Raw genomic sequence first — 27,549 nt, 5'->3', positions numbered from 1 at the left:
CATAGTGCATAGTTGGTGGCAAATATTTGTTAGTTAGGTGGCTAGATGGGTGATATATGAAGGGATCAAGTATGTCTTCAAAATAAGAGACAATCTTTGCTGGTCTCCCATGGCAGTGGGGGGTAGGGTGGGGCCACCAGGAAGAACCTGAAAGAAACTAATCTTTATTGTCCATCTACCACACATCAACGCTCAACACACACGAAGTGTCTAATTGGAGCCTCGCAAGGGGAAGAAATTATTGCAGAATGAGGAAGAGGCTCTTCTGAGAGTCAAGCCAGCAGATCAGTGTCACATAGTGACTCTGAAATTTTCAGGACAGGTGAGTTTGACAATTCCCTTGACACCTGGAAGGAGGGGAAGGGCTTGCTCCAAGCCTCTCCATCTCAGACTGGCAGCTCCAGGAGGGCAGGGTGCCTCCGTAGGTGGGTCTGAGGGACCCCACTCCAGGCCTGTGTCAATTGCTCAGCTGAGAATTGGCTTTTGGGGAAGAAAGGGAGGCTGGGCAGGGAGGACTTGGGTTCTTGCTGGAGACTCTCCAAGCACCCTTCCTTCTCAGTGACAGCCCTCGGCAGCTTCTATAAACAGGAGCCAACTCTGGACTTAAGTTCTAGAAGGAACCTGAAGCTTTTATTCCTTGGCCTTTCCCCCTCCCTGTCTTTGCAAAGTCTTCCTGATCTTTCCACCTCCAGTAAGTCCCTCCTCCTTACTCCTACCTCCTGGCTCCAAAAACACTGTGATTGCCAGGGTAGGTCAATGGTTAACACTCAACTGGCTTTATATAAGCCTGCCCCGGGGCCACCTACTGGCTCTGCCTTCTGTTTGGTCCTTCAGTTCCTTGGCTCCTGGAGACTGTGGCTCTGGCAGCTCCAGTTGGTCCACACCATGGCCACCTGCTGGCAGGGCCTGTGGGCCTATCGCTCCTATCTGATTGTGTTGCTTCTGCCCATCCTTCTGCTGCCTCTGCCCATCCTCGTTCCCAGTAAGGTAAGGACTTGGGGTTCTGGGCACAGAAAGCTCCAGGGGAGGCAGGGGAGGGTCTGTCTGGGCCAGGGTGGGACATCCTTAGGACCCAGCATAGCCTCCTCATCTCCTCTACCCTGGAAGTGTCATTACAACCTCCTGGTCCTCCTGAGGGCTGATGTCCAAGAGGTCAAAGGGGGCTTTTGCTTGGTACCCAGAAGTAGAAGTCTCCTGTGAATCAATCAGGTGCATTTGAAATCTGCTGTTTTGGGGAACAGGAAGCCAATTCTGTCTGTAAAGGAGATGCAGGAGGAGGCCGATGGAGTCCATCTGCCTACCACGTGCCCACCCAAGTCCCTGCACTGGGCTCTTTGGGGGCAGGGGGTGGGTGTGGAGGACAGGAAAAGGGAGATCGGTGGCTAGGTTTGGGAGGGAAGGAAGGAAAGTAGGAGAAAGCTGGCCTCAGGTAGTCTGTGCCTTCACAGGTGTAAATAAAAAGAGAAGTTGACCTATAACCTCAAGGGCTAGGTCTGCTGAGGAGGGGAATGGGAAGAGGGGAACCCCTGTCAATGCACACAGTCGGGGCACAGGGTCCCTGCCTCCTCCCCCAGCCCCAGCAGAAGTGATAATTTCATCTCATTCATTTGAGCCCCCACCTCATGGCCTGCACCCTGTACCTACTAACCCCAGTCCCCATTTTATGAAGCAAGTCCCACCTTCCCATTTTACAGATGGGGAAAGTAGAGTCATTTACTCAAAAGTCCCAGGACAGATCCTGGTTTCATGGAGCCAGGTTTTTGTACCCTTTCGAGTTCCTCTGTAGGGAAAGAAATGCAGAATTATGAATCTAAAATTAGCCTGCTGACCTATGAGACGAACTTCCTCTCAGGTCAAAGCCAGTGATGTCTCTGTTGGGAATCAATCCGATGCATTTTTCAAATAGGCAAGTGTGATAACCCCACCATCACCACCCTAGGGGAAGCACAACCCAGAAAGATCCAGTAATTTTCCCAAGGTCCCACAGGAAAACCTGAACCTGTGCTAGAAACCAGGCCTTTTGGTGGGAATGCAGTGTGTTAGGAGGCCCAGCTGTCCCTTTAGTATAGCTGGTCCTGCCACCCACAGCTGGCCCAGACACTGCCTACCCTGTCCTAATTCTGAGGGGGCTCTGGGAACCCACTTGCAAAGATTTTGCTCCTACAATTATCCTGTCTCCCCTGCATGGTCAATTTCTCCCCCGCCGCCTGATCTCTCTCTCTCCCATCAGCACACAAACATCCCATAATATCTCTCATCTTGAACAGACAAGACCCCTCCCTCATCCCATCTCCAGACACTCCTTCCTCTCTTCTCTCTCACAACAGCAAACCCTAAGACCCTGCCTACACCACACCTGCACTTTCTTCATTGACTAGCTCCCAGCTCCAGAGACCCAGGTCCCCACCAGCTTCCATGGCACCAAACAAACCACATAGTCCATCTGCACCTTTCTCTACCCTTTAGCAGCTTCCATCATAGCCAGTCACCCTTCTTTTTGCCACTGTCATCGCTGGGCTTCTGTGACACCTTCTGGTTTTCCTTTCACCTTTCCTGGCTCCTCCTCCATCTGATGCTGGAGGCTTGAGGTGTCCCAGGGTCCCCTCCAGCCCCTCCCCTTCCCCTCCCCCTCCCCCCTCCCCCAGGTGACCTTATGGTGTCTCACATGCTTTTAAAAGCGTCTCTATGCTGAGTCCCTGGTCTGTACATTTGTATTCTTCAACTAACCCTGATGGCTTCTCCACTTGAATATTTTTTCTGTAAGTAGCCTACACGTCTCCACATCCAGATCAAAACCCTGAGTGCCCATCTTCTCCAGCAGGGTCTTCCCTCAGTCTTACCAAGAAATGATTCAACCTGCTCCTTCATTGTGCTGAGCCAAAAACTCAGGGTCCCTGTCTCCCCCCCCCCCACCCCCAGAAGTGATAATTTCATCTCATTCATTTGAGTCACCCTAGAGGGCTCACCATCCATGTCCACACACACCAGCAGGCCCTGTGTACCCACTGTCCCCAAAACACCACAGATGCACCCGACTTTATGATGTGGTAACCTCCAATAAACTCCACCTAGGTTGAACTATTGCCAAGCTGAAAACGCACTTCATGAACCCAACCTACAACCCATCCTGGCTTAGCGACACCGTGGAACAGGGGTGTACACCCTCATAACTGTGTGGCTGACTGGCAGCGATGTCTCACTGACACTGCCCTGTATCACCCAAGGGGACCTGACCACATGTTGCTAGCCTAGGAAAGACCAAAATTCAATTCTTCCAGCACGGTTTCTGCCAAATATATGTCAATTTTGCACCAACCTGAGTGGAAAATCATTAAATTGAACCATCATAAGTTGGGGACATGGGTACTCTGAATGGAATCCCAGGGTGGAGATGTTGTCATTTCTCACCTGTCCTACCCCTGCCTGGACCATTCTTCACCCAGCAGTCAGGATGATCTCAAAGCCTAAGATCATGTCACTAACCCTACAACCCCAAGTGGGCTTCCCATCAAACTTGGAATTAAATCCAAACCTCTCAGAATAAGCACCTTCCTGAGGCTCTGCCCCCTGCCAACCCCTTAGACTCCATGCCCTACCTCCTACATTCCACCTCCAGGTCTAGCCATCTAGTCTTCTTTCTGCCCCTCAGATTGCTCCGCCCCGCCTGGACTATTCTCCCAGATGCCTCCACTTAAGACCATCTCAGAAAACCTCTCCGATCTTCCAGCCACTCTTCATTACATACCCCTGTTTTTTGTCATAGAACATTCACTATCTGAAACAATCTTTTGGTTTCCTTTTCTGCTTATCCTCTGACTTCCTGCACTAGAATGTAGGCCCCAGGCGGGCAGTGGCCTCATCTCGACCTGGGCAGAATCCCAGGGTCACAGAGCAGATGCTCAGAAAATGCTTCTTGAGGGAAGAAATGAAGGTATGAAGAAATGCAAAGGGAACCCTTTTCTGAATTTCCATTGAATCTCTGCTTTCTATAATGAGTCTCTAGACTAAGGCTTTGGCCCCCAATGTGGGAAGGAGAAACCCCACACTAGGCTCAGACCTGCATCCAGAATAATAGTTGACATTTATTGAGTATATTTGATGTGCTAGGCATTGGGCCAGGCACCTCAAAGTATTAGCTCACTTATTTCTCACAAAAGCCTCAGTGTGACTATTGCCACATAAGTGGAGTTACTACTGTTATCTCCCGTTTTACAGACATGTAAACCGAGGCACAGGGTGGTAAAGCTATTTGCTTAAACTTCCAGCTAGAAAAAAAAAATAAAAGTCTAGAATGAAACTTAGTCTTGGGGTCTCTGGCTGAGGCTGTTCACGGAGGCAGGGTGTTACCCCATTGTGACCCCCTCCCAAGCCTTCCGCCATCCTTCCTCTCCAGAAGCCTGTGGACCACTTGCTCTGTGCCAGGGGTTCCCGAAAGGAATACAAAGGTTCTGTCCTCAAGCTCCTTACAGTCCAGAGACAGGCGTTTATGCCACACAGAGATACAGCAAGAAGTCTGCAGAACTCAGAGGGGGGAGCAAATTCTTCCAATGGAATTGAGGGAGAATCTGAAGCAGGTGGTGTTCAGTGAGGTTCCGGTCAGAGGCAGATGTAGGGGGCAGGCCAGGTGGAGGGAAGGCCAGGAGGAAAAGTGCAGGGCTGGAGACAGCAGAAATGGCAACAGAACCCTTAAATGCTGGTCCCCTCTGATGGTCCCTGCCAATCGGGGACAGTAGACTCTAAAGTTCTCCCTGCACCCCCAGCCCTGCAGCCAGAAGCACCCTCAGTGTGTGGCACCTTCCATTCATTCATTCATTCATGTATCCCTTCCCTTATGGGTGAAGCCAGGCCTGAGTGCCATGTGATGGGTACCATTTAGGTGCATGGAGAAGAGAATTTGGCGAAACGGGCATTCCTCATGGGGGCATAAAGTGGGGAGACATATGGAAAGCACATGCTATACAAGCCATGGAAACACTAGAGCACCTTTTGACTGTGACTCAGAGAGGGGCTGCTGTGCACACAGGGAGGGCAGCCTCTTGAAGGGCAGACAGCAATCTGAGACCTGAATGGCAGGTAGGAGCCAGTCAAGCCCAGCTCTGGGTGAAGAGCAGTCTGGGCAGAACATGCAGCAAGTACCAAGGGCTGAGGACAGGAGCGAGCTTGGCAAGGTGGCCTGAAGTGAGAGAATCAGAGTGTTTAAGTCAAGGTTAGAGATGGAGGGAGAGGACAGCCAATGTCCTGCAAGGCCAGGGGAAGGAGCGGAGATCTTATGCTATGAATGGTAAATGATTTGCTCCAGGATCAAACGGCTAGTAAGTTAAGAGTCAAAAATGCAGTTGGGTGTGGTGGTGCACACAAGTTTGAGGCCAACCTGGGAAACTTAGCAAGACCCTGTCTCAAAATAAAAAAAGAAAATGGGCTGGAGATGCAACACAGTCGTAGAGGGACATCCCTGTAGAGCAAAATTAAACAAATAAAAATTAAAAATAGCAAATGCCTCCTGAGACTCAAAGGGACCATCTGTAAAGTCAGACTCCCAAAGATACTTAAAAAAGACAGTCTCCCTAGGGCACAGTGTTGGGCAGACAAGAGCTCAGCAGAAATCATGATTGAGTTATAGTGAAAACAGAAGATGATGGAAGTTCTTCATCTGAACTACCCGCACGCCTAGAAAGACAAGAACAGGACATGGGGACATGGGGACATTAATATCTGTGTAGAGAGCCTTCCTGCCAGCTATTCCTGAACCCCAAAGGGCACAGGACTCTCTAGATGACTCACTATGGACCGGAAGACTGTATGAGGAATTTGGACCCTCTATCTTTTGAGACTTTCTGGCTCTTGGTGGATGAAAGCAGAGTCCAGAAAACCAAGTATGCATTTTGGAATCAGATAAGATGTGGATTCAAATATAGTCAAGACCACATGCAGCCTGCAACCTTGCCAAGCCTCTCCACCCCTCTCACCTCTAAGGGGCTGTTTCTTGTGAAGATGAGACAACACATCCTCCACACCCAGAGTGCCCACCTCCAGGCTTCGTCACCTCCAGCTCCCTCCACGCTCTGCCTCTTGTTGCATTCCGGGTCCCCCGGGAAACACCAACGGGCCTCAGGCTCCATATATATGCCTCACTTCTCCACAGTTCTGTTCTGATGGGCTGTTGTCCACTTGAGGGCCTCAGATGTTCCCACCTGTGAAACAGGAAGGCATGTCTGGTCATCCCCTCAGAGTGGCAGCTATGGTCCCCAAGGGCAGATGCAAGCAAGCAGCACCTGGGGCTGTGTGGAGATAGGTTCCCTCCTCTCTAGGGTACCTGAAAGTAGCACTAGAAGAAGGAGCCAGCCTCCAAGGCCAGGGGGAATCCCTGGAGTAGAGAGAGAAGGTTCCCCAACTCGGACTTTGCCCCCAGATTGCTAAATCACATCCCTGGTTATCAGTGGCTCCAAGGTGAAAGCCAGGAATGGGAAAGAAGGAACAATTTTCAACAGCCACATTTCCTGGATGTAATCCAGTGAGGCCCAGGGCTGTGGTGAGGATCAAATTCGCGGGGGAGTGTGGGAATGCTGTGTTCATGGGGCCCCAGCTTAGCTTGCGTTGGCTCTTTACTGGACACAGAAAGCCTGGCTGTGGCCCAAACTGTGATGTCAGGAATCTTCCCCCAGCCTTTGTTATTTCTGACACTCAGAAATCCATTGTCTCAGTCCCGGCTACTCTACTCGGGAAGCTGAGGCAGTGGGATCATTCGAGCCTAGGAGTTCAAAGCCTGCCTGAGCAACATGGTGAGACCTGATCTCCAAAAAGAAAAGAAAGGAAGGAGGAAAGAAATTCCATCCCCTCTCTCGGAGCAGAAGATGATGCAACAAAGTCCTTTGCATTGAGGAGCAGAAATAAACAGAGTCCACCCAAGTGAGAAAGGATTGGAGGAGCCAGCCGTCATCGCCTGCGTTTGGCAGAGACCCAGGATGGGCAGGGAGGGGGGTGGGAACACTTCTGAACCAGAGGAGGAAAGGGCCAGCTTCAAGTGTGCCCAGCAGGGAGGAGATGGCGGGCTAAGTAGAGCAGGGTAACCCCCAGACTGGTCAGGAGAGCATATTTGGCTTTCTGGGGGTTGGGCAGAGTTGGAAGTGAGAGAAGGATGTGGTGGGGGGGGAGCAAAACCAAGGGGAGTTGGCAATCTGAACAAATCCCAACTGTTGAGGGCCACCTGCTGCTGGAGTTGCGGTTTGGCTTCTGAGCGGGTTGCTGTGGAGACAGTGGGACCCATTTTTATAAGTGAATCGACCATTGTCCCCTTTGTATATTCAGTCCTCAAAGGTATCAGGCATTTGACATCTGCCTGGAAAGGATGTCATCCTGCCAGCATTTTTTTTTTTTTCTTTTCATAATTTAATAGCTGGATTCCAATACGGTCATCTCTTTATAGGCCTATCTGTTTTACTTACTGCATTTTAAAAACTTGTTCTAGGGCTGGGGCTGGGGTGCTCAGTAGTACAGCACTTGCCTAGCATGTGTGAGGCACTGGGTTTGATTCTTAGCACTGTATATCAATAAATTAAAAAAAAAATAAAGGGCTATTGACAACTAAAATATATATTTAAAGAAAAAGAAAAACTTGTTCTAAGGAATTTGAAGTCTTCATCAAGCTGCCAAGGGGGGTCCTGGTACCCAAAACAGGTTAAGAACCCCCAAATCGGAGAACTCGTGGGTAATTTTATTTTGTTTTGTACCAGGGATTGAACCCAGGGCCTCACACATGCTAGATGAGCACTCTACCACTGAGCCACAGTCCTGATTCTTTTTGTTTTTTCTCTTTTCTTTCTTTCTTTCTTTTTTTTTTTTTTTTTTTGGTTCTGTTTCGTGTTTTTGTTTTTGATACTGGGGATTGAATCCAGGGCCTCATGCCTCACACATGCTAACCACATGCCTTACCACTGATCTACACCTCCAGTCCCTGTGTAATCTTTTAATAAAACACCAGCCTGACCATTTCACTCTATCTGCTTTAAAGCCTTCAAAGGACTCCGGCTTTTATCTTCCCAATAAAGTCCTAGGTCAGCACATCAGGTTCTTTCCAAGTAGACACCCTTCCAGGAATGGATCTGGATCTTTTCTGCTGTGTTCTGTTCCTCTGTGCTCACCCCCTCACCCCAACCCCTCTTGCCTACCAACCGAACTCCTACTCATCCCTCAGCACCCACTCAGCTACCCCTTTCTTGAACCCCCTCTTCAGCCCAAATGGAAGGAGACTCAGGGAGGAAGTCCTTCTCCTCTGGGCACCCACCCTTCTCGTCTCTCCTTTACAGTGGTGCTTGGCAGGATGCCACCTAGTGTCCCACCTTGCTTCTGAGCCCTAGGAACGCTCATTGCCAGCCGCATCCCCGCTTTCAGGGGCAGAGGGCCAGCGGGAGAGGCCTGCTGTGTGCCAGTCCATTCCCACCCTGGGTTAACCTTCAATCACCAGGAGAAGTAAGCTGTGACACCTTGAGACTGTGGGTGTATTTGCTTCTGCCTGACAGTCACAGCCCGTGATATCCGCATTCTTTGACCTTGCCCACATCGGCCGCTCACCCAGGGTCCAGAGTCTGCCCTGGATTCTCTGGTGCATTCATTTCCATCTGTGCTCATGCATCCTGATTCCCTGAAGTCCAGGAGCATGTTGCACTCCCAACGCCAGCCTTGTTATTTGGTCAGGGGATGCAATGCCTTATAACCTATTTCTGCACATTCACATCTGTTATTCCTTTACTTTTTTTACTCTCCCAGTCAGGTCAGTGTTTCTCTTATTTCTATTTGTAACTATATAAAGGGGATACATGTGTGTACAGCTGGAAAGGCTGTGTATTTCTTAGGGGAAAAAAAAGAAATAAAAGAAAATCAAGAGAGGTTAAGTAATTTGTCCAAAAACACACAGTAATAAATCTGGGCCTGGGCACTCAGGGTGGTTTTTTTTTTGACTCCCGATGTGTACTTTCCCATTGGAAAAGAAGCATGTTGTCAGCCTTAGGGTTTGGGGACCCTTTTCTGTCCACTGTTGACAGCCCACCCAGCCAGGTTCTGCAGACCAGGCTACACACACTTAGACTGCCTGGGGGCACAACTGGGCCTGACTAATGTCTCTCTCCTGAGGGCCTGCATTCATTCACTCAGTCATTCAGGATGCTAGCTCTATTGCAAAGATGCCAGGCTCCCTGCTGGAATGAGCAGAAAGGGGCTCAGACCCCAGAGGGCACAGCCTAGCAATAAAAATTGATGCTTATCATTTAGTTCATAAAACAATGTTGATTATAGGTTGCGATAACCACTGTGCAGAAGAGGTACCAGAACTTAGAATGTGAAAAATGGGGAATCTACCCCAGCCTGGAAGCCAAGTTTCCCTGGAGAAGGAAGGTTTGAGCTGAGATCTTAAGCCTGAGTAGAGGGGCTGGGGATATAGCTTAGTGACAGAGTGCCTGCCTGGCATGCATGAAGCCTTGGGTTCAATTCCCAGTTCTACAAAAAAAAAAAAAAAAAAAAAAAAAAAGGTTGTAGATGTCAACTAAATTAGGTGAAGTAGGGAGACAAGAGAGGTCTAGAGAAAGGAAATGATGTGCAAAGGCCCTGTGGCCAGAGAAAGGATGGAGGAACTCAAAGAGGACCAGTGTGGCCAGAGCAGAGACAGCAAGGAGGGAGGTTTTAAGGCCCACGGCCCACAGAGATGGGGATGTGGCTCAGTGGTAGAGAGTGAAAGCATGTGAGAGGCACTAAGTTCAATCCCCAGCACCAAGGAGAGAGGGAAAAAAGACAGGAGGCGGAGACCAGTCCTGAACTTTGGTACCTGAAAGCAGCAGGAGCCACTGAAGGGATCTGAGCTGCTTCAAGGTGAGTGGCTGTGGTGCTGAGGGAGAGGGATGCAAATTAAATAGATTTGTGCCTTGAGATCACTGGATCCAGCAAGGAGAAGTGATTTCAGGGATAAGAGAGCAAACAGACAGATGGATGAGGAGACTTTTACAAGAGTCTTGGTGACAGAGGCTGGGCCTTAGATCAGACTAGAGGCCCACAGTTGAAGAAAAAATAAAATACATGGGAGTGTGTGAGGGGCTGAACCAGCCAGACCCAGGGAGGGTGCTTGTGGAGTGAGTGGCTGATGAACAGGCCAGAGGCCCAACTCCATTCCCCCACCCCAGTCCCAGGGCCTCCAGCAGCAGGGACTGTATGGAGGTGGGGACAAGGGGGCTATGAACGTCCAAGGATGGGGAGAAGCACAAGTGTGAAAGGAGGGGCCAAGGCCAACAAAGAAGGGAGGGGAGAGACCCAGAGACTGTGCTCCTGTCCTCGGGAGCTCAGAGACAGACACTGGGCTGGGATGTGGCTCAGGGGCAGAGCGCTTGCCTAGCATGTGTGAGGCCCTGCATTCAATCTTCCATACAGTGAGAAGACACTGAGAAGATAAATGTTCACATGCTACAACCGAGGAACAACTGGCACGGGGAAGCAGGAGGCAGTGACAGGCAGAAGCAAGAGCAACAACCCCCAGGAGAAGACTCTTCTCCGCTGGTTTCTGAGCTCCAGGGGAGGAGGCTGCAGGCAGCAGTATAGGCTGTTCCTTGCACAACTCCAAATGTGAACAGCGCCCTTGAACTCGTGTAGTGTATCAGTCCTGGAGAGCTGCTGGCCATGGGCTACCAGATGAACTTGGCCAGCTCAAGTTCCATAAAGCCAGGCTGCAAGGCAGAGAGCACCAGGCCTGGAGGACAGGCTGATCCTGAATCCCCACCTCTAGGGCAGAGGAAACTGACCTTGAAATCAGACATGTGTGGGACCAAGAAGAAAGGATCCCCAGTGCTCTGTCCTTCAGGAGTGCACAAGGGGCCATTACCTGACCCAGGGGGACTCTCAGAATACTGTCAGCTCCCCAACCTGGAGCCCAGATCCTCCCAGCTTAACAGGCACGGCGGAGCCTCGCTGAGTCTCAGCTTCCCTCCTCCAAATATTGCTTTGAAATGCATAAAATAAAATGTGTAGACTTAAAAGGAATCCTATTATTTTGAAATATGGTTATCAAATCATGGAAACAGACATCGCAATTCAGAGGTATATGTGCTTCCTTATCAGTGCATTAGAAAGATCTAGCATTGGTATAATAACTACCATAATGTCAGATAGCAATCTGTATAAACAACGTATGGAGATATATTCTGAGATAACTACAACAACTGATCTGGGCAAGTATTCAATATCCGACAGCCACAATAAAATATTTGTAAGAGCTGGGCACACCTATAGTCCCAGCTATTTGGGAGGCTGAGGCAGGAGGATTGCTTGAGTACAGGAGTTGCAGGCCAGTCTGGGGAACATGGCAAATCTCTGTCTCATAAAAAGCAAGAAAGAAATGAAAAAAGAAAAACCTCTGTAACAAAGTCACCAATAATACTATAAACAGTGCTTGTAATCCCAGCTACTCAGGAGGCTGGAGAGTCACAAATTTGAAGCCAGCCTGGGCAATTTAACAAAATCCCATCTTAAAATTAAAAAAAAAAAAAAAAAGGGCTGGGGAAGTAGCTCAGTGCTTGCCCAGCATGTGTAAAACTCTGAGTTGGATCCCCTGTACCGCAAAAAGAAAAGAAAAAGTTAACAGCATAGGCTGGGCACAGTGGAGCACGCCTGTAATCCCAGCAGCTCAGGAGGTGGAGGTAGGAGGATCACAAGTTCAAAGCCAGCCTCAGCAACAGCAAGGCACTAAGCAACTCAGTGAGACCCTGTCTCTAAATAAAATACAAAATAGGGCTGGGGTGTGGCTCAGTTGTTAAGCGCCCCTGGAATCAATCCCCAGTACCAAAAAAAAAAAAAAAAGTAAATAGCATCGCTGTGCCTTGATTTATAATGGGATTATGTTCCAATAAACCTGACATTAAATTGAAAGCATCTCAAGTTGAAAAAGCATTTAATACATCTAACCTATAAAACGTCAGAGCTTAGCCTCACCTACCTTGAATGTGCTCAGAACACTTCCATTAGACTACAGCTGAGCAAAATTGTCTAACACGAAACCTATTTTGTATTAAGAGTGTTGAATTGTTCATGTAATTATTAAATACTGCACTGAGAGTGAGAAGCAGGACCGTAGTGTGGGCACTCACCACTGATGAATGGTTAATAGTTGATGTACAGGAAAGCAGAGCTTCTGCTGAATGCTTATCCCCCACCCCCGCCCCTTTTCTTTTTCCTATACTAGGAATTGAACCCAAGGCCTCTTGCATGCTAAGCAACGGCTCTGCTCCTGAGCTCCATCCCCAGCCCTTTTGTTGTTAATTAGTTTTGGAGGATTTGGTTGATTTGTTGATTGAGACAGGGTTTCCCTAAATTGCCCAGGCTGGCCTCGAACTTGGTGATTTTTCCTTCCTCAACCTCCCAAAGGGCTGAGATGACAGACATGCACCACCACTCCCAGCTGCTTATCACTTTTACAGCATTATAAAGTTGAAAAATTATAAACCCAACCATTTGTAAACCAAGGACAGTCTGTACTGGGACTTTGTGACCTATGTTCATAGCCTTGGTTGGATACTAATGAATAGATGGATTAGTTTTTCGCATCTAATTTCATGGATCCTCAGAATTCCATGCCCCATGATCCAAGAAGAACAAGTCAGCAAATAAGTCTATGGCTTGACAGACTGCCCTGGAGGCCGGGTGGGGACACAGGGCCAAAGCCACCAGGGTCAGGGAAGGCTTCAGGATAGAATATGAGACAGGTTTTAGAGAGGGACCCAGCATAGTTGTAAAAAGAGAGGGAGTGGGGATGTGTGGCTCAGTGGTAGAGCACATATCTGGCATGCATGAGGCCCTGGGTTCAATCCCCAGTACTGCAAAAAAAAAAAAAAAAGATGGGGGTGGGGGGAGTGGCAGAAAGGAACCACATGTTAAACATGCTGGAGGGTTGGGGATGTGGCTCAAGTGGTAGTGCGCTCGCCCAGTGTGCGTGAGGCACTGGGTTCGATCTTCGGCACCACATTAAAATAAAATAAAGACTTTAAACATGCTGGAGTCACAGGGGCAAGTTTGATTATTAACAACTTCCTTTACAGTGTGGAAATGGGGTCTCAAAAGTGAAGCACCTTAGCCAGGCATGGTGGCAAGTACATGTAGTCCCGGCTACTCAGGAGGCTGAGGCAAGAGGATCACTGGAGTCCAGGAGTTTGAGGCCAATCTGGGCAACATAGTGAGACACCCCCTCCCATCTCAAAAATAAATAAATAAATAAAGTGACATGCCTTGACAGAGGCAGGCAACAGAAGTGGCAGGTCCTGGAAAGATAGTTCTGTTTAGATACAGAGCCCCAGCTTATCCCCTCTACACCCTACCCGTCACAGCCTGAGGCTGAGGACACCTTCAGATGGGAGGCCTTGAGTTCAGGGTAGAAGCTGGGCCCTAAGAACAAGATGGCCCAGTCTATTTGCTTTATATTTGTGCAATTTTTTTTTTCAGTTCTGTGGATGGAACCCAGGTGCATGCTGGGCAAGCACTCTACCACTGCGCTACATCCCCAGCCGTTTAATTTTTTTTTTAAGTTTTGGTACAAGGTCTCACTGAGTTGCCCAGGCTTACTCAGTCTCCCAAATAGCTGGTTGCACCACCACGGTGGTGGCTTTGAGACATCTGCCTGATTTATTTTCACCTGTCTCTTATCAAATGGGGACAATACCCAGCACCTCACAGAGCATCTAAGTGTGAATTTTAAAAGCCTTTGAAGCACATACATCACTATGCCTGGCAGAGTGGTCTCACGATTCCTCTGCAGAGCTTTTTCCTGGGATCAATGCAGGGCAATTTGCCCCAGCTCTCCTCCTGCCTGTGGCCAGATAGTTCTAGCTAAGTGGGGGGAACACTAGGGTCCAGAGGGGTTGGTCTGCCCTTAGCCCAAGGGGAGGGTAAGTGACTGGCCAGCCAGTCACTGCAGGTAAGGAAGCGGTTGGAGAAATACCTGCATCAGCAGAATCCCGCTGGGGGAGGTGAGGGGTGGATCTCTGGTCGAGGGTCAAGGGGCCCCACCCCTGAAGCTGATGGGTTGTGTTCAGGCCGAGATGCGGTGGAGGTTTAGTACAAAGAGAGCCTGCTCGGCTCCACAGTGGGGCTATGAGCAATTGTGTGGGCTGTGTGCTGCGGGGCTCCAGGGAACCTTTACATGACTGCAAGCAAAGTGCTCTTGGGAAGCCCTGGGACTTAGGCAATCCAGATGCCCTATCCCATCCTGGCTCTGCCACTCCTTAGCTCTGGGACCTTGAGCAAGCCACTTCACTCTCGGAGCTCATCCATAAAGTGGGACCACCACACCCTCCTTAATGACTCTTGTTTGACACCCAGCTCTTAAGAGTTGTTCAATAAACAGCTTCTTCCTGTTCCCCCAGGGAACCCCCTACCCCTACCCTAAGGGACCTTTGCCAAGCTTCAGGGTACTAAGGGAATGAGGTGCCAAGGAGTGAGCCTAGGAGGGGAGAAGGAGAAGAACGGGGCAATTGGAACAGCTAAGAGAGGAGCCCTTCTCCCAGCCTGTGGTCCAATAATCCCTGCAGGACGCCCCTTTCTTTGGCAAACAGGGCAGGTGCCTCCTTCCCTGGAGGCCTCCTCTGGCTAATGATTCCCCAGCCCTGGGAGAGGCTCTGTCAAGTAGGCTGGACCCTTGACTTCTAGGGCCAACTGTCTGGCCCTCATTCTGCTCCAGCTTAAGCTTGAGGTCAAACTTCTCTTGACTTGGAGGCCTTGGTAAGGGAAGAGAGGCTTCTGGTACCCAAAGACTATGCTTCAGGGTCTCCCCATAATTCCCTGAGCAACCTAGGGATGGGGAAACCTTTCAGGGGGGTCTATAAATGTGAACATGCCTCTGGAGTTGTGGAATGCAGCCGCCAGATCAGGGTTGCTTCAGAGAAGACCACCGACCTTCCCAGAACAAGATTCGCTCCAAAGCCTGCTGGGTCCTGGGCTCTAAGGATCCAGATGCCACAAAACTGACTCTGTCCCCCTGGGGCTTGCCTCCTAGCAGAGGAGACACCAATCATACAAATAGAAACATTCTCACAGGTTGTGATAAGAGATAGGGAAGGCCAGAGGACCTGGCAGGGGCCCACATCACCCAGGTCCCACTTCTTCCTCTGTCAGCCCCCATTTCATCTCAGGACCTTAACCTGGGCCCCATGCAGTCCTCTGTGGCTGGATGGGGCCTGACAGCCAACTCCAGTCTCTTCAGTATGACTGGATGATAATGTCTGGGCCACCAAGGTCAAAGACAAGGTGGTGAGTGCCTTGCTTTATTTTTTCATTTCTATCTGAAACTGGGACCTTGGGTTTGGGACTCATGGGTTTTGCAGGCACCCCACCCGCCATGCTGTGACGGATTACCTGGTTTCTCTTGGGGACAGAAGGGGACGCACCCCTGCCCCCTCCATCAGCTCTGCTGCTCCCCTCCCGCCCACAGGAAGCCTACTGTGCCTATACCATCATCCTCATGGCGCTCTTCTGGTGCACCGAGGCTCTGCCCCTGGCCGTCACTGCCCTCTTCCCCATCATCCTGTTCCCCATGATGGGTATCCTGGATGCCTCTGAGGTGAGCCCCACCCATCCATTCGTAGGAGGAAGGGATCCCAGGGAGAGGGCATGGGTTTCTCGAGAGCCCTGGTAACCAAGGGAGCCTCACTGCAGGCGGTGTGCATGCCGCTGCTTGACAGGCCAGAGAACAGTGAGAGAGGAACTAGGGAGAGGCCAAGGAGAGCATCCTAGAAATGTGTGTGGCTGATGAGGAAAGATCATTAAAAGCCAGAGTGATGAGATTTGCCAAGGAGGTTGAGGGCCTGGTCAGGAAAAGGGCCCTGAGAATCCGTAAAAGAGTTTGTCATTATCCACAAGGGATTGGCTCCAGGACCTCATGATACCCAAGTCCCAGGATGCTCCAGTCCCTTATACAAAATGGCATAGCGTTTGCATATAACATATGCACATCCTCCTTATATTTTAAGTTTGTCTTTAGATTACTTATAATACCTAAATCAATGTCAATAGTTGTTCTGCTGTATTGTTTAGGGAATAATGATGGGGTGGGGTATAGTTGAGTTTGTTTTTTTTGTTTTTTAATGTTTTCCATTCAAGGTTGGTGCAGAACCCACAGATAGAGAGGGTGGGCTTTATACTCCTGATTCAGACGTTCTTGAACGTGAAAGAGCACCAGAAACCCCTGGAGGGCTGGGTCCGCCCCTGAGTTTCTGATTTAGTAGGTGAGAGTGGTTTCATTTCTAGCAAGTTGCATTTGATGGTGAGGATGGTGAGTTCATCTGATGGCCACTTGTAGAAAACCACTGCTCTGCTTTCTAGAAAGAGCATAAAATTATTTTCATTTCCCAATCTGTGGCTTGAACGATGAGCAGGATCAGGCTAGATTGTCGCCCAGTCATCCTGAGGGGACAAAGAGTGATTTTGGCAAGAACAGGGGAACCTGGTTAATATCAAATGGCAGATGATCCAAAGGCCATTTCCATTTAGTCCCGAAAACTCAGGGGAGAGCCAGTCTGCAGGGACGTTAGTGACTGCACCCTAAAAGCACAGGAGCATCGTGGGAGACCCCAGGTCTACCTGTGGTTTCAGTCCCATCCCTGCCCACCAGGTCTGCATCGAGTACCTCAAGGACACTAACGTCCTGTTCATCGGGGGGCTGTTCGTGGCCATCGCTGTGGAGCACTGGAACCTGCACAAACGCATTGCCCTCAGTGTGCTCCTCCTCATCGGGGTGCGGCCGGCCCTGTGAGTTCCCACAAACCAGGACAGGAGAATAGGGGTCGGGCGGCGCTCAGGGCTCCCAGTCCCTGAAGGGGAGCTGGAATGACAATGTGTCCACCTGCTTGTCCTTAGGCTACTCCTGGGCTTCATGCTGGTCACTGCCTTCCTGTCCATGTGGATCAGCAACACAGCCACCACGGCCATGATGGTGCCCATTGCGCATGCTGTCCTGGAGCAGCTGCATGGCACACCCAAGGACATCGAGGAGGGGACTGACAACCCTACCTTCGAGCTCCAGGAACCAAATTCCAAGAAGGAGGTGACCAAGCTTGGTGAGAGAGAAGAGGCAGGCCCTACCCCAACCACTCAGTTCTTGGGGAAGATCTGAGAGGCCATCCTTCCCCAAGGGTGGTCATCTTGGAGCCTTTGTGGAGAGAAGAGGGAATTGAGAGGCACAGTGACCAGCTTGATCGGGATTGCCTAGAACTTTCCTGGTTTTACAATCCCAAGACCCATGGGCTAGGGGTGGAGATAAATGGTAGAGCCGCTCAAGCCCTGGTTTGATCCTTAGTACTGCAATGAAGTTTTCAAAATAAAATAGGTCTTGACCCATGTGCTAGGAATACCCTCAGTCAGTCCTGGGCAATCCAAGAGGCGTGGTCACCCTAGGAGAAGAGAGCTGGAGCCTGGGTGGGCAGGCAGTGCCCTAGGCGCCATCCCTGCCTTGTTTGGATAATCCTTTTCTCTTCTCTGTGCCTCAGTTCCCTCTCTCAAGAGAGGATGGACCAGATGGTGTCTAAAGGTACTCTCAGCCTGAGGCTCCAGGGAATTCTGGGCCCACTCAGACCTAGGAACAGCTTCTGTCCTCCTCCCAGCCCAGGTCTAGGCTGTCCACTGACAAGGTACCCTGGGGGCCATGGAGCCTCAACCATGTTCCCCGAAGCTGTCCCTATGCCTGTCCCAACCTGAACTTTCTCTTATTCCTCAGATAACGGGCAGGCCACCCCTGTCGCCGCTGCTCCTTCAAAGCCAAAAATACAGAAAACTCAAGAACAGATCCGCTTCACGCAGTGCATGAGCCTGTGCGTCTGCTACTCGGCCAGCATCGGGGGCATCGCCACACTGACTGGCACCACACCCAACCTAGTGCTGCAAGGCCAGGTCTCCTCGTGAGTGACTGAGGGCAGGAGGCATGACAGGGATGGGGTAGGGGAGGCCTGAGCTCTCCCTGGGAGGCAATTGGGGCTGGGCAGTTGCTGTGGCAATGTCACACAGCAGCCTATGTCCCCTTCAGGATCTTCCCCCAAAACCCTAACGTGGTGAACTTTGCCTCCTGGTTCGGCTTTGCCTTCCCCACCATGGTCATCTTGCTGATTCTGGCTTGGCTTTGGCTTCAGGTCCTCTTCCTGGGTTTCAAGTAAGTGGTGGAGTGAATAAGAGATGCCCAGGTCTTTATCTGTACCCCTGGGAGCTTCTGGTGGGGTCCAGATGTGAAAAATGACAGAGCCCTTGAGAAGGCTCTTTCTCCCAAGGCCCCTCTGTGCACTTGACCTCCTATTTGAGGGAATTGCTTAGTGGATGATGTTACCTAAGTTGGTAGATGAGCACTGTCTTGGGGGTGGTCGCCACTAGATTTTTCAGTGCTGGGATTGAAAAGTAGGTCTCCTGATGCCCATACCAGGCCCTTCCCCTAATGCTCCACAGTCCTTGGATAAGTGCTTAAGGAACATGACAATTGTAGAAGCATTTGTTATGTTCCGACTGCATGCTTGGAGCCTGTGCTAAGTGCTGAGAATACTGATGGGCATTTGGCAAATCCTTGATGGATGATGATATGGTGGAGACCATGACAGAGGATGAAGTGCTTCTGGTAGTGGATACTCTAAGATGCTTCTCAAAGAGACAATGTCTGAGCCCACTCTTGCAGGACTAAAATCAGTCAAGTAGAGAACAGATCAACACATTCCAAAGCATAGAGGCAAGGAAGAGCCTGTGCATTTGGAGGGACTCTGGCTCTGTGGGTCTGAAACACAAAACAGAAAAAGGGGCGGTTGGGGGAGTATCAGGACACAAAACTCAAGAATCGGGCAGGGGAAGGTTGCAGAAGATATTGTGAGCCACGTGAAGATTTGAGGGCTTGTTCTTGAGGTCAAGAGTAATAAGGTTGCATTCCTATTTGCAACCCTGAGTTACTCCTAGTCACTTTTGGGGTTCTATGTTAAAAATCCTTGGACACCCTGATAAGACTCAGTTGGAATCAAGTCTGGGATTGATTAGTGATGTCTACTGTGCATACAGCACAGGAGTGGTGGTATCAGTGCTACTGTGGTCTGAGTTATTTGCCCTGCCTTCCCAGGCAGAGGGGAGCCATTGCAAGTTTGTAAGCATCATTGCTATACTTTCAGCAAATCACTCGGTCACATATGAGGAGGTTGGATTAAGGTGGGGGGCTGGTACAAGGCAAGGTGGTTGTTGAAGACATCAGCACAGTGCCAGGCACCATGGGGAAGTCAAAGATGTGTAAAGCATGCTCTTTGCCCTTGAAGAACTCATAGTCCAGAAGGCAAGTGAGATTTACCCAGTGAAAAGTTAAATGTCAACACAAGTTACATAAGCAGTGCAAGGAAACAGGCTATAGCCTCCTGTGCCACTGAGGACAATTCCAGTGGGGCTCAGGCTGGCAGGGGACACCCAGAGGCCAGCAGGAGGATTTTCTGAGAGGCTTGTGAAGGAGGGGAGCTGTGAGTCAGCACCGGGAGGAGACAGAGGGTCCAAGCCACTAGGTCCTACTAGGCCAGCCAAAGAGACCCCTTGGAGGAAGGGCAGGTGGAGCAGGGACAAGCACAAGTCAACCTGCTCCCCCTGGTAAGCCATGGTCCCCTCTGAGTCTTCTGCTCTTCTCCAGAACCATCAGTAGAGTCAGGGCTAGTGGAGTGACCCCAAAATGACTTCTCTGGGCTTCAGTCTTCACATCATAGATACTCAGAGCCCCTGGCTCCCTGCCTGGTATAGGGCCTCATGAGCTGTTCCTGCCCTCTGCCTACAGCTTCCGGAAGAATTTTGGCTTTGGAGAACAGGAAAATGAGCGAAAGGACGCAGCCTTACAAGTCATCCATAGAGAGCACAAGCTGCTGGGCCCCATGAGCTTTGCAGAAAAGGCTGTCACCATCCTCTTTGTGGCCCTGGTGCTGCTGTGGTTCACACGAGAGCCGGGTTTCTTTGAAGGCTGGGGTAACCTAGCTTTTCCTAATGACAAGGGCGAAAGGTGAGAGCTGTTGGGGAGGAGGAGACATACCTGAGGCTTAATGCTGGGAGGTGAGGGAAGGGAGCAGAGTCCCCAGTGCAGAACACAAGGTCACTCTTGGGGTGGGGGGTGGAGGACAGAGGCTTCTCTCTACCACCCCTCCACCCTGTGAGTCTGAGCAGTCTTGAGCCACAAAGTCTGTCCTCCTTGCCCCACCCACAGCATGGCCTCCGATGGGACAGTGGCCATCTTCATCAGCATAATTATGTTCATCCTGCCCTCCAAGATCCCAGGGCTGACCCAGAACCCAGGTAAGCACCTGGACTGGGCAAGAAAGGGTCTCTGGTCAGCCCCTGCCTGCAGGCATGTAATGCACCTTTGGCAGGAGTCAACAAAACCCAGAGAGGTTGGGGTGACTTGCCAAGGGCACAGGGACTCAGGAAGGAAGTTGGAACATTGTAGAACTGAGGGATTCCCTCCTGCATGCACTAAGCTCTGAAGGGACCCACTCAGGAGCCCCCAAGTGGAGGCCGGTTGGCTCTGGGTGACCCATCCTTCTCTGCTTGGGGAGTAGAAAAACCAGGGAGGCTGAAGGCCCCTCCCGCCCTCCTCAACTGGAAGACAGTGAGCGAGAAGATGCCCTGGAATATCGTGTTCTTGCTGGGTGGTGGCTTTGCCCTGGCCAAAGGCAGTGAGGTGAGAGACCCGCGAGCCCCCTCCCCAGGTTGTTTGAGGGAAACCCTGTGGGAGGGCAGACATGATCCCCATTTAGGAGCCCAGCAGTGGGGCTCCTAAAGTTTGCAGAAGCTAAAGGGACATAGGTGGTGGTCCCATCCAAGGAAAGGAAGAAGAAACACCACCCCAGCGACCTCTTCCCACTGGGGTTCTCAGAGCCAAAAGAGAGAGAGAGACTCTTCACTGGTGGGTGGGGCCTGCTCTCGACAATGAATTCCACCCCGACCTGCCCCTTATCCAAGCCACACAATAGCTGGAGCACCCAAGTGGTTGGCCAGGCATTGACTGTCTGCCGGTTGCAGCCACCAGGGGGCGCCATGATCACACCCGGCCAGGCTGTGGGGACCAGGGCATCTTTCTCCAGAGCCTCCCTCTAAGAGGGAAATCCCAGAAACTGCACCTGGGCATCTGTTCTGGCTGAGCTCATTCACTGCAGACAGGAGGCAGCTGCCCCAGGTCAGGGATCGGTGCTTGGGGCTCCTGTAGTTAGTTCGTCCATCCACCGTGTCCAGCACTGCACTTCAGACCGCAGCACGGAATGAGGCAAAGTCCCAGCTCCCACTGCGCCCGGTGCAGTGCGCTTCCAGGCTGGCATTACGGATGTGGGCGGGACAAGACCTGGGAGCTCTTCTCACCCTGTGGACTGCCCATCCTTCTGTCCCCCTCTTCCCAGACCTCCCACTACTCTCCCTTCCTGCCAGGAGTAAGGTTCCCTCAGCCCCAACCCACCAGGCTGGAGGGGACAGGGAGAAAGCTGAATTGGCCCAGTGACCCCCTGAGAGGAGTCAGTTCCCCCCCCCTCAAGTCCCAGATTTTCTGAGGACCCGTCCTCCTAGTTTCTCATCTGGCCCTTCTCCCCTCCCCTCGTCCCTCAAGAGCAGCAGAAGGGACCTCTTGATTCTAGGTGGCTCCTGTCTTCCCCTCAGAGTCGTTTTTCACTCTGAAGACCTTGGGGATGTGGCAGGAGCAGGATCCTCCCAGAGCCCCCAGCAGAGGGCTAGGGGCAGCCCCGGGCAGCCCTGTCTCCTAATGCCACCCTCCTGCACCCAGAAATCCGGCCTGTCTGCGTGGCTGGGAGACAAACTGGTCCCGCTGCAGAGTATACCGCCGCCCGCTACTGCCTTCCTCCTGTGTCTCCTGGTTGCCACCTTCACTGAGTGCGCCAGCAATGTGGCCACCACCACACTCTTCCTGCCCATCCTGGCCTCCATGGTGAGCTGGACCTCTCCCCCAGGCACCCCTCCTGGCTGCCCCACCAGGGGCTCTGCCTGCGGGCACAGTGACCTGCCTTCACGCCTCCTCTTCTTTCCTGCAGAGGACCCCTGAGCTTTCACCCTTCCCCAGATTCTTGGGCTCTCGGGCCCCAAGGCCCTCTGGCCCCTGACTCACCCCCTCCCTGGTGACATCACCCCTTGAATATCCTGATGGGGCTCAGAGGTGGCCTCGCCCACCTCCCTGCCCCAGCCCTGTTCTGGTCATTCCAAAGGTGACGGGGTAAAATTGCTCCCTGGAGCGTCCCCAGCCCCTTCCTCTCCAGGCGCGTTCCCACAGCCTTTGATGACACCTCCTGAGCCCCTTTGAGATCTGTTTTATGGGCCCCTCCCCTCACTACGCCCCACAGCACACTCATCCCCTCCAGGGAGGTCAAGGGGCCTTTCCTAGGTCACCCAGGGCTTTCTGGCAGAAGCGGTGGGTTATGACCAGAGAGAGTGCAGGGGGTTGGGGTTGTCCCCCAGGCCGGGGAAGCAGGAGAATTGGGGCCACAACCTTCCTTCTGGGATGGGGACCAAGCTCAGCTCTGCCCCACTGTCCCCTCTCCAGGCTCAGGCCATCTGCCTCCACCCACTCTATGTCATGCTCCCCTGCACTCTGGCGGCCTCCCTGGCCTTCATGCTGCCCGTGGCCACCCCACCCAATGCCATCGTCTTCTCTTTCGGGGGCCTCAAAGTGTCAGATATGGTGAGTGGCAAGCAAGGCTGGAGGTCTCAGCACTCCTTCCGGCCCTGTCTTTCCAACTTCTTGGGCCACAAAGAAGGCTGAAAGGCACTGAGAGTCTCCAAGCTGAGAGTGGGACCCTCGGGGGTGAGGGGACAGCAGGGGAGACTAGGGACAGGACCCCTCAGTTGGAACCTCTTCAAGCACTTCCAGCCCTGGGCCATGAGAGAGGGAAGGAAGTGGGGGACATGCGGAAGATCCAGAGGGCCTGGAGTACCCATACTAGGGAGATGAACTCAGAGAAAACAAGGCCTAGGTTTGCAGCTCATGAGGAGCCCCCTTTTCCCCGTTAGCCCTGGGAGTCAAGAAAATAGCAAGAAAGTTGCTGAGCCCTGCGGGCTAGATCACAAGAAGGACTTCCCAGAGTTTTGCTATTGGAAGGGCTCAGAGCACCCCTGAACACTTGAGAGGTACTTAATGGTGCTGCTCAGTATCTGCTTAGTCGAACTGGCTCTCTTCCCACCAGGCCCGGGCAGGATTCCTGCTCAACATCATTGGAGTGCTGGTCATCACGCTAGCCATCAACAGCTGGGCCATCCCCATCTTTGACCTGCACACTTTCCCTTTCTGGGCCCAATTCAATACCACAACCCAATGCCTTCTCAACACCACCACGCCAGGCCCCTAGATTGGGGTGCCGCCTAGCCATGCCCAGGAAAATCCCACCCCGTCCCATTTCCTCTGAGCCATGAGAGGACACTCCAAGTTCTAAGCCCTGGGCTGAAGACTGAGAGAAAGGCCCACGTCTACACAATCGAGTGTGCTTGTGAAGGTGTGTGCTCATCTCTAGTGTGTCAGAGGAAAGCGTGTGTATCTACGCATGCATGTGTGTGTGTGTGCCGGTGCGTGTGAGGATGGTGCTGTCGTGAGTGTGTCCAAGGGGGGTTTGTGTGCGTGTTTGGTGGTGCACACGTGTGTGTTCACAGAAAATACACCCTGCCCTTCTTTGTCTCCCCAGCTTAGTGACCAGACCCCTTTGCACTGTATTTATTGAAACTCAGGGTTGGAGTGGCCTGGGAGCAAGGCCTGTCTCAGGGACTGGTGCAGCGTTCTGAGGTCTCCCCAGGCTCCTGGGTTTAGGGAGGGTTCAAATATTAGCTGATTAAAGTCTTTTTCAGTAGAGTCTGGGGTGTCTCTCACAGCGCTCTCTAGACTACTCCACAACTTGTGCGGCGTGGGGGTGGGGGTGGGGCCAGGCAGGAGATATGGCGGGAGGGGGCCTGGTCTCTGTCCTGCACGGTGACTCCCTTGACATCCCTCCCACCCACAGGAGAAGGTAATGGTCAGGCACCCCTGCCAGGGCCGATCGGAGTGGGCGCAGCCACCCAGGATAGCAGCACTGACATCACCAGGACTGCTAATTGGGAGCTGCCAGTCCCTGCGTGTCTTTGGGAAAACCGGCCTCCCCGTTCCCAGAGCACTCCCTGAGCATTTACATAAAACTCCGTGCCCCTGCCAATTCCTCACCGACCCTTCCTCCAGCTAGAAAAACCGGTCCCACCAGATCAGAGGAGGCAGGCTGGCTGACCCATGCAGGGTGCCCAGAAAGATGGACCCTCACCCCAAATGTCACCCTGCAGCAAGAAGAATGTAGTTTAGACTCATAGGAACAGGCTCAAAACGGCCATGACCTTCTGAGTTCAGAACCAGACAACCTTGGATGATTCTGCCTCTTGATTCCACACTTGCCCTCCTCTGCCACCTCACCCTGAACTCTCATAGGCTCCAGAGCTTTCATTTATCTGGCAAAGTGGGCATAGGCTAGGGAAGGATGATATTACAGCTAGCATCCATTCTAGGAGCTCAACATCCTTTCCTGGCTAGAAGTTCATCTTTGAGTCTATCCCAAGTTCCTTCACTGTGGAGGGTGGTATGTAAGCCTTGAGCTCATCTGGATGGAAGTTTCTAGAGTTTCATCCACTTCCCTCCTGTTGCAGTGGTAGAGATATTTACCATCAGCCTCATGGTTGAATGGAAAAGGGAGCTGAGATGTGAAGGGAGAAAGGATTTAATTCTGCACCCCCCTAGGCTGGGCTTTCACTGCATCTCCCCGGAGCTGGGGGACTCATGGGCAGTGCAGCCGGGAGGGGGCTACTGTACGGGGAGAACATGGCTGTCCCCAGGGGACAGGGGATCCTGACAGGACATGCCAGACTTCCAGGAGAGCAAGGAGTGTCAGGAGAGTGGCTCCGCCTCCCCCGGCCCCCCAGGCTGGCATTCCTCAAACGTGAAGCACAGTCATAAATCACATCTCCTTCCCAGACCTGCACCAGGACCCCCCAAAGCCCCAGGCAACAGTCCCCTCACTGGGTACGGGCCAGCCCCAGAATGGCGGGGCTCCCCCAGTGGCTTACCCACAATGCACTGGGTATGCAGAAGCAGCCTCAGCTCCCCACCACCACCTGCGTCGCCCTGCCCCATAGCAAGAAGGACCCCCTGTTATTGCTATCTTCAGGACCCTGCTGAGGAATTGCTATCCAGCCCCAACTGGGGAAAAGGTTTCTCAGGGTGCACACCCCCCACACCCAGTGTTCTCAGCTCCATGTCCCCCTTAGTCCCGCTCAGAGAGAGCTGGGTGTAGAGGGAGGTCACACAGTAATCCCAGGAGATGAGGAACAGCTCGCTCAGCCTTCTTGGGAGAGGTGGACCCGAGGCAAGCTGGGTCTAGAAGTTGACTGTGATGGGTGTGATCACCCTGTTCAGGGACCAAATCTCCCTCTGATGCTCAGAAACCTCCCTCCTCAGCAGGCAGGAGGGCGGCCCGATGGCAGGAGGCACCTGTCGGGCTAATCACCGTCATTAGCTGGACAATAAAGCAGAACAGACTGGGCAAGCCTTTGAAAGAAGGGCCTGCCAGCCCAGGTCGGCTTGTACAGGCAGCCTAGCAGCTGGGCCTCTTCGGCACACACAATCAAGGTGGTGGCAGGTGAATGGGACATTGCTGGGACATGATCTCCCTGCCAGGTGCCCACACCCCATCATTGATGATGCCCTCCAGGAAACAAGGGGCTTTGGGTGTCTCCTACCTGCAGACCTGTGCGGTAGTGAGCTCCCTGTTGCTGGAGAACACCAATGAAGCAGAATCCAGAGGACAGCCTGCCTGACGGAGCCATGTCCTCCATTCCCACATGGAGCCTGGTGCAAGGAATGTTGTATAAATGAAAAATGAATGAGTGGATCAGAAGCAGAGAGGGTTTTCTGGCTCCCCGGTGGCGGGGGTGGGGGGGAGCTGGACACACAGCGCTCAAAGACCCTTTCCAGACTGTTCTATGTGGAGTACTATAAGACCTTGAGGCAGCGTTTGGTCTCTGGGCCAAAGTCACTTTAAGCTCAGAGATAGGCCTAGATTTCTGAGCCAACTCCTACTGTTGCCCCTGTTCGTTTTCCCTGAGGCCTTGGGAGTTTTCGTTTCTCACCCCTCCTCCTGCCGGCCCCACCAGCCAGGAGACAGCTATGGCAACCAGAAGGTTGAGGGAAGTGGCGCTCAAGCCCTGGCAGGAGAAGCCTGCAGGGTGCAGGATGTCAGGGAGGCTGGGAAACAGGTGGAAACAGGCTGATCCTACTCTAGTGTCCCTAGAGGTTAGGGTCCTTAGCCGGAGGGTAGGTCCTTCTGCTCTGGCCATGAGTTGTCCATCTACCCCAGAGTCTCAGAGAGGAGGTTGATCCCTGAAGAAGCAGAAGGTGGGTCAGAGCTGAGACAGGGGGAGTTCCTGTGGGGTGCTAGCCTAGGGAGGGTGCCCCCTGAAGCCTCCATGCCAGACAAGGACTCAGAAGAGTTGCTCCTTATTTATTTACTTTTCATTCATTTTTGCAATACTGGGGATTGACCCCAGGGGCCCTCTACCCCTGAGCTATGTCCTCAGCCCTTTTTATTTTTTTTATTTTTTGAGATAGGGTCTCACTAAATTATCCAGGCTGGCATCAAGCTTTAGATCCTCCTGCCTCAGCTTCCTGAATCACTGGGGTTACAGGCATGTGCCACTATGCTAGGCAAGAAGAATAGCTCTTAGAGGTGGTGAGACTCGCAGATGTGTTCACAGAGCCATGGATTCCTGGGTACACACAGAGCCTGCTGACCCCTGCGCAGACGTGGATACCTGTGTACACGCAGCCACACACACTTCCTCGTAGACACTCTTACACACCATGCCACCAGCCCTCACAGCCCTTCTGACACCCAGAATCCCTCCTGGAAACCCACACAGACACACATAGTCACAGACATTTGTCCATCCACAATCACTCAGACCTGAGTATTCTCACAAGTACACAGATACTCACACTCACTGGCACAGTCACGTGGAGCAGCACCGTGTAAGTTCCACAGCTTAATGCACACCCACGGTGGCACACGAGTGAGAGAACAAAAATGTAAGTACTCACACAGTCACACGTGTACTGTACTTACAAACACTGGCACAAGTGAACACACACACACACACACACACACACACTGCTCCTCCCCACCACAACTAAGCCTCCCACAGCAGGAGGGATTAGGAGGGGAGAGAAGCCTCCCCACCCAGCAGGACTCTAACTGCGGCCTCCCATCAGACCCTCCCCCACCAAGCTTGGAAACTCCCTGGACTTCCAGGGGGTCAGCCAACCAGAACAGCTCAGACCTCTGGGCCCAGCTCCTACCACACACCCTCCGCAGCTCTGGCCTGGAGCTTCTCTGGCAAGAAGAAGAAGCTTCACAGTCAAGGAGCTGCCTGCCCCTCTCCCTAGGAAGCTCATGGTCCTTAACCCTGATCCCTTCAAGCCTCCTTTGATGTGAGGTCCTCAACCTTCAGCATTTTACCCCAGCTATGCTTAGGCCCCATTCTTCTGCA

At 52.1% G+C, this 27,549-nt stretch overlaps 1 protein-coding gene across 2 annotated transcripts; it reads left to right on the top strand.

Annotated features, from left to right (window-relative positions):
* Window positions 1-885: 885 nt before the first annotated feature.
* On the top strand, window positions 886-23,345 carry Slc13a2 (solute carrier family 13 member 2). 2 transcript variants are annotated; one of them, XM_027924541.1, is made up of 12 exons: window positions 886-987; window positions 15,452-15,580; window positions 16,631-16,767; window positions 16,876-17,075; window positions 17,732-17,912; window positions 18,038-18,160; window positions 19,790-20,008; window positions 20,210-20,298; window positions 20,562-20,683; window positions 21,773-21,934; window positions 22,544-22,681; window positions 23,184-23,345. In XM_027924541.1, the coding sequence occupies exons 1-12, from the start codon at window positions 886-888 to the stop codon at window positions 23,343-23,345; spliced, it is 1,764 nt and encodes a 587-aa protein (XP_027780342.1). The 2 variants fall into 2 exon arrangements, with proteins under 2 accessions (XP_027780342.1, XP_027780343.1); XM_027924542.1 differs by having other exon boundaries at window positions 15,452-15,581; window positions 16,635-16,767.
* The last annotated feature ends 4,204 nt before the right edge of the window (window positions 23,346-27,549 follow it).

This window comes from Marmota flaviventris, chromosome 17, assembly GCF_047511675.1.
Source record: "Marmota flaviventris isolate mMarFla1 chromosome 17, mMarFla1.hap1, whole genome shotgun sequence".
Taxonomy (NCBI): Eukaryota; Metazoa; Chordata; class Mammalia; order Rodentia; family Sciuridae; genus Marmota; species Marmota flaviventris.
Note: the sequence above shows the minus strand (reverse complement) of the source record. Positions and strands in the feature narration are given on the sequence as shown.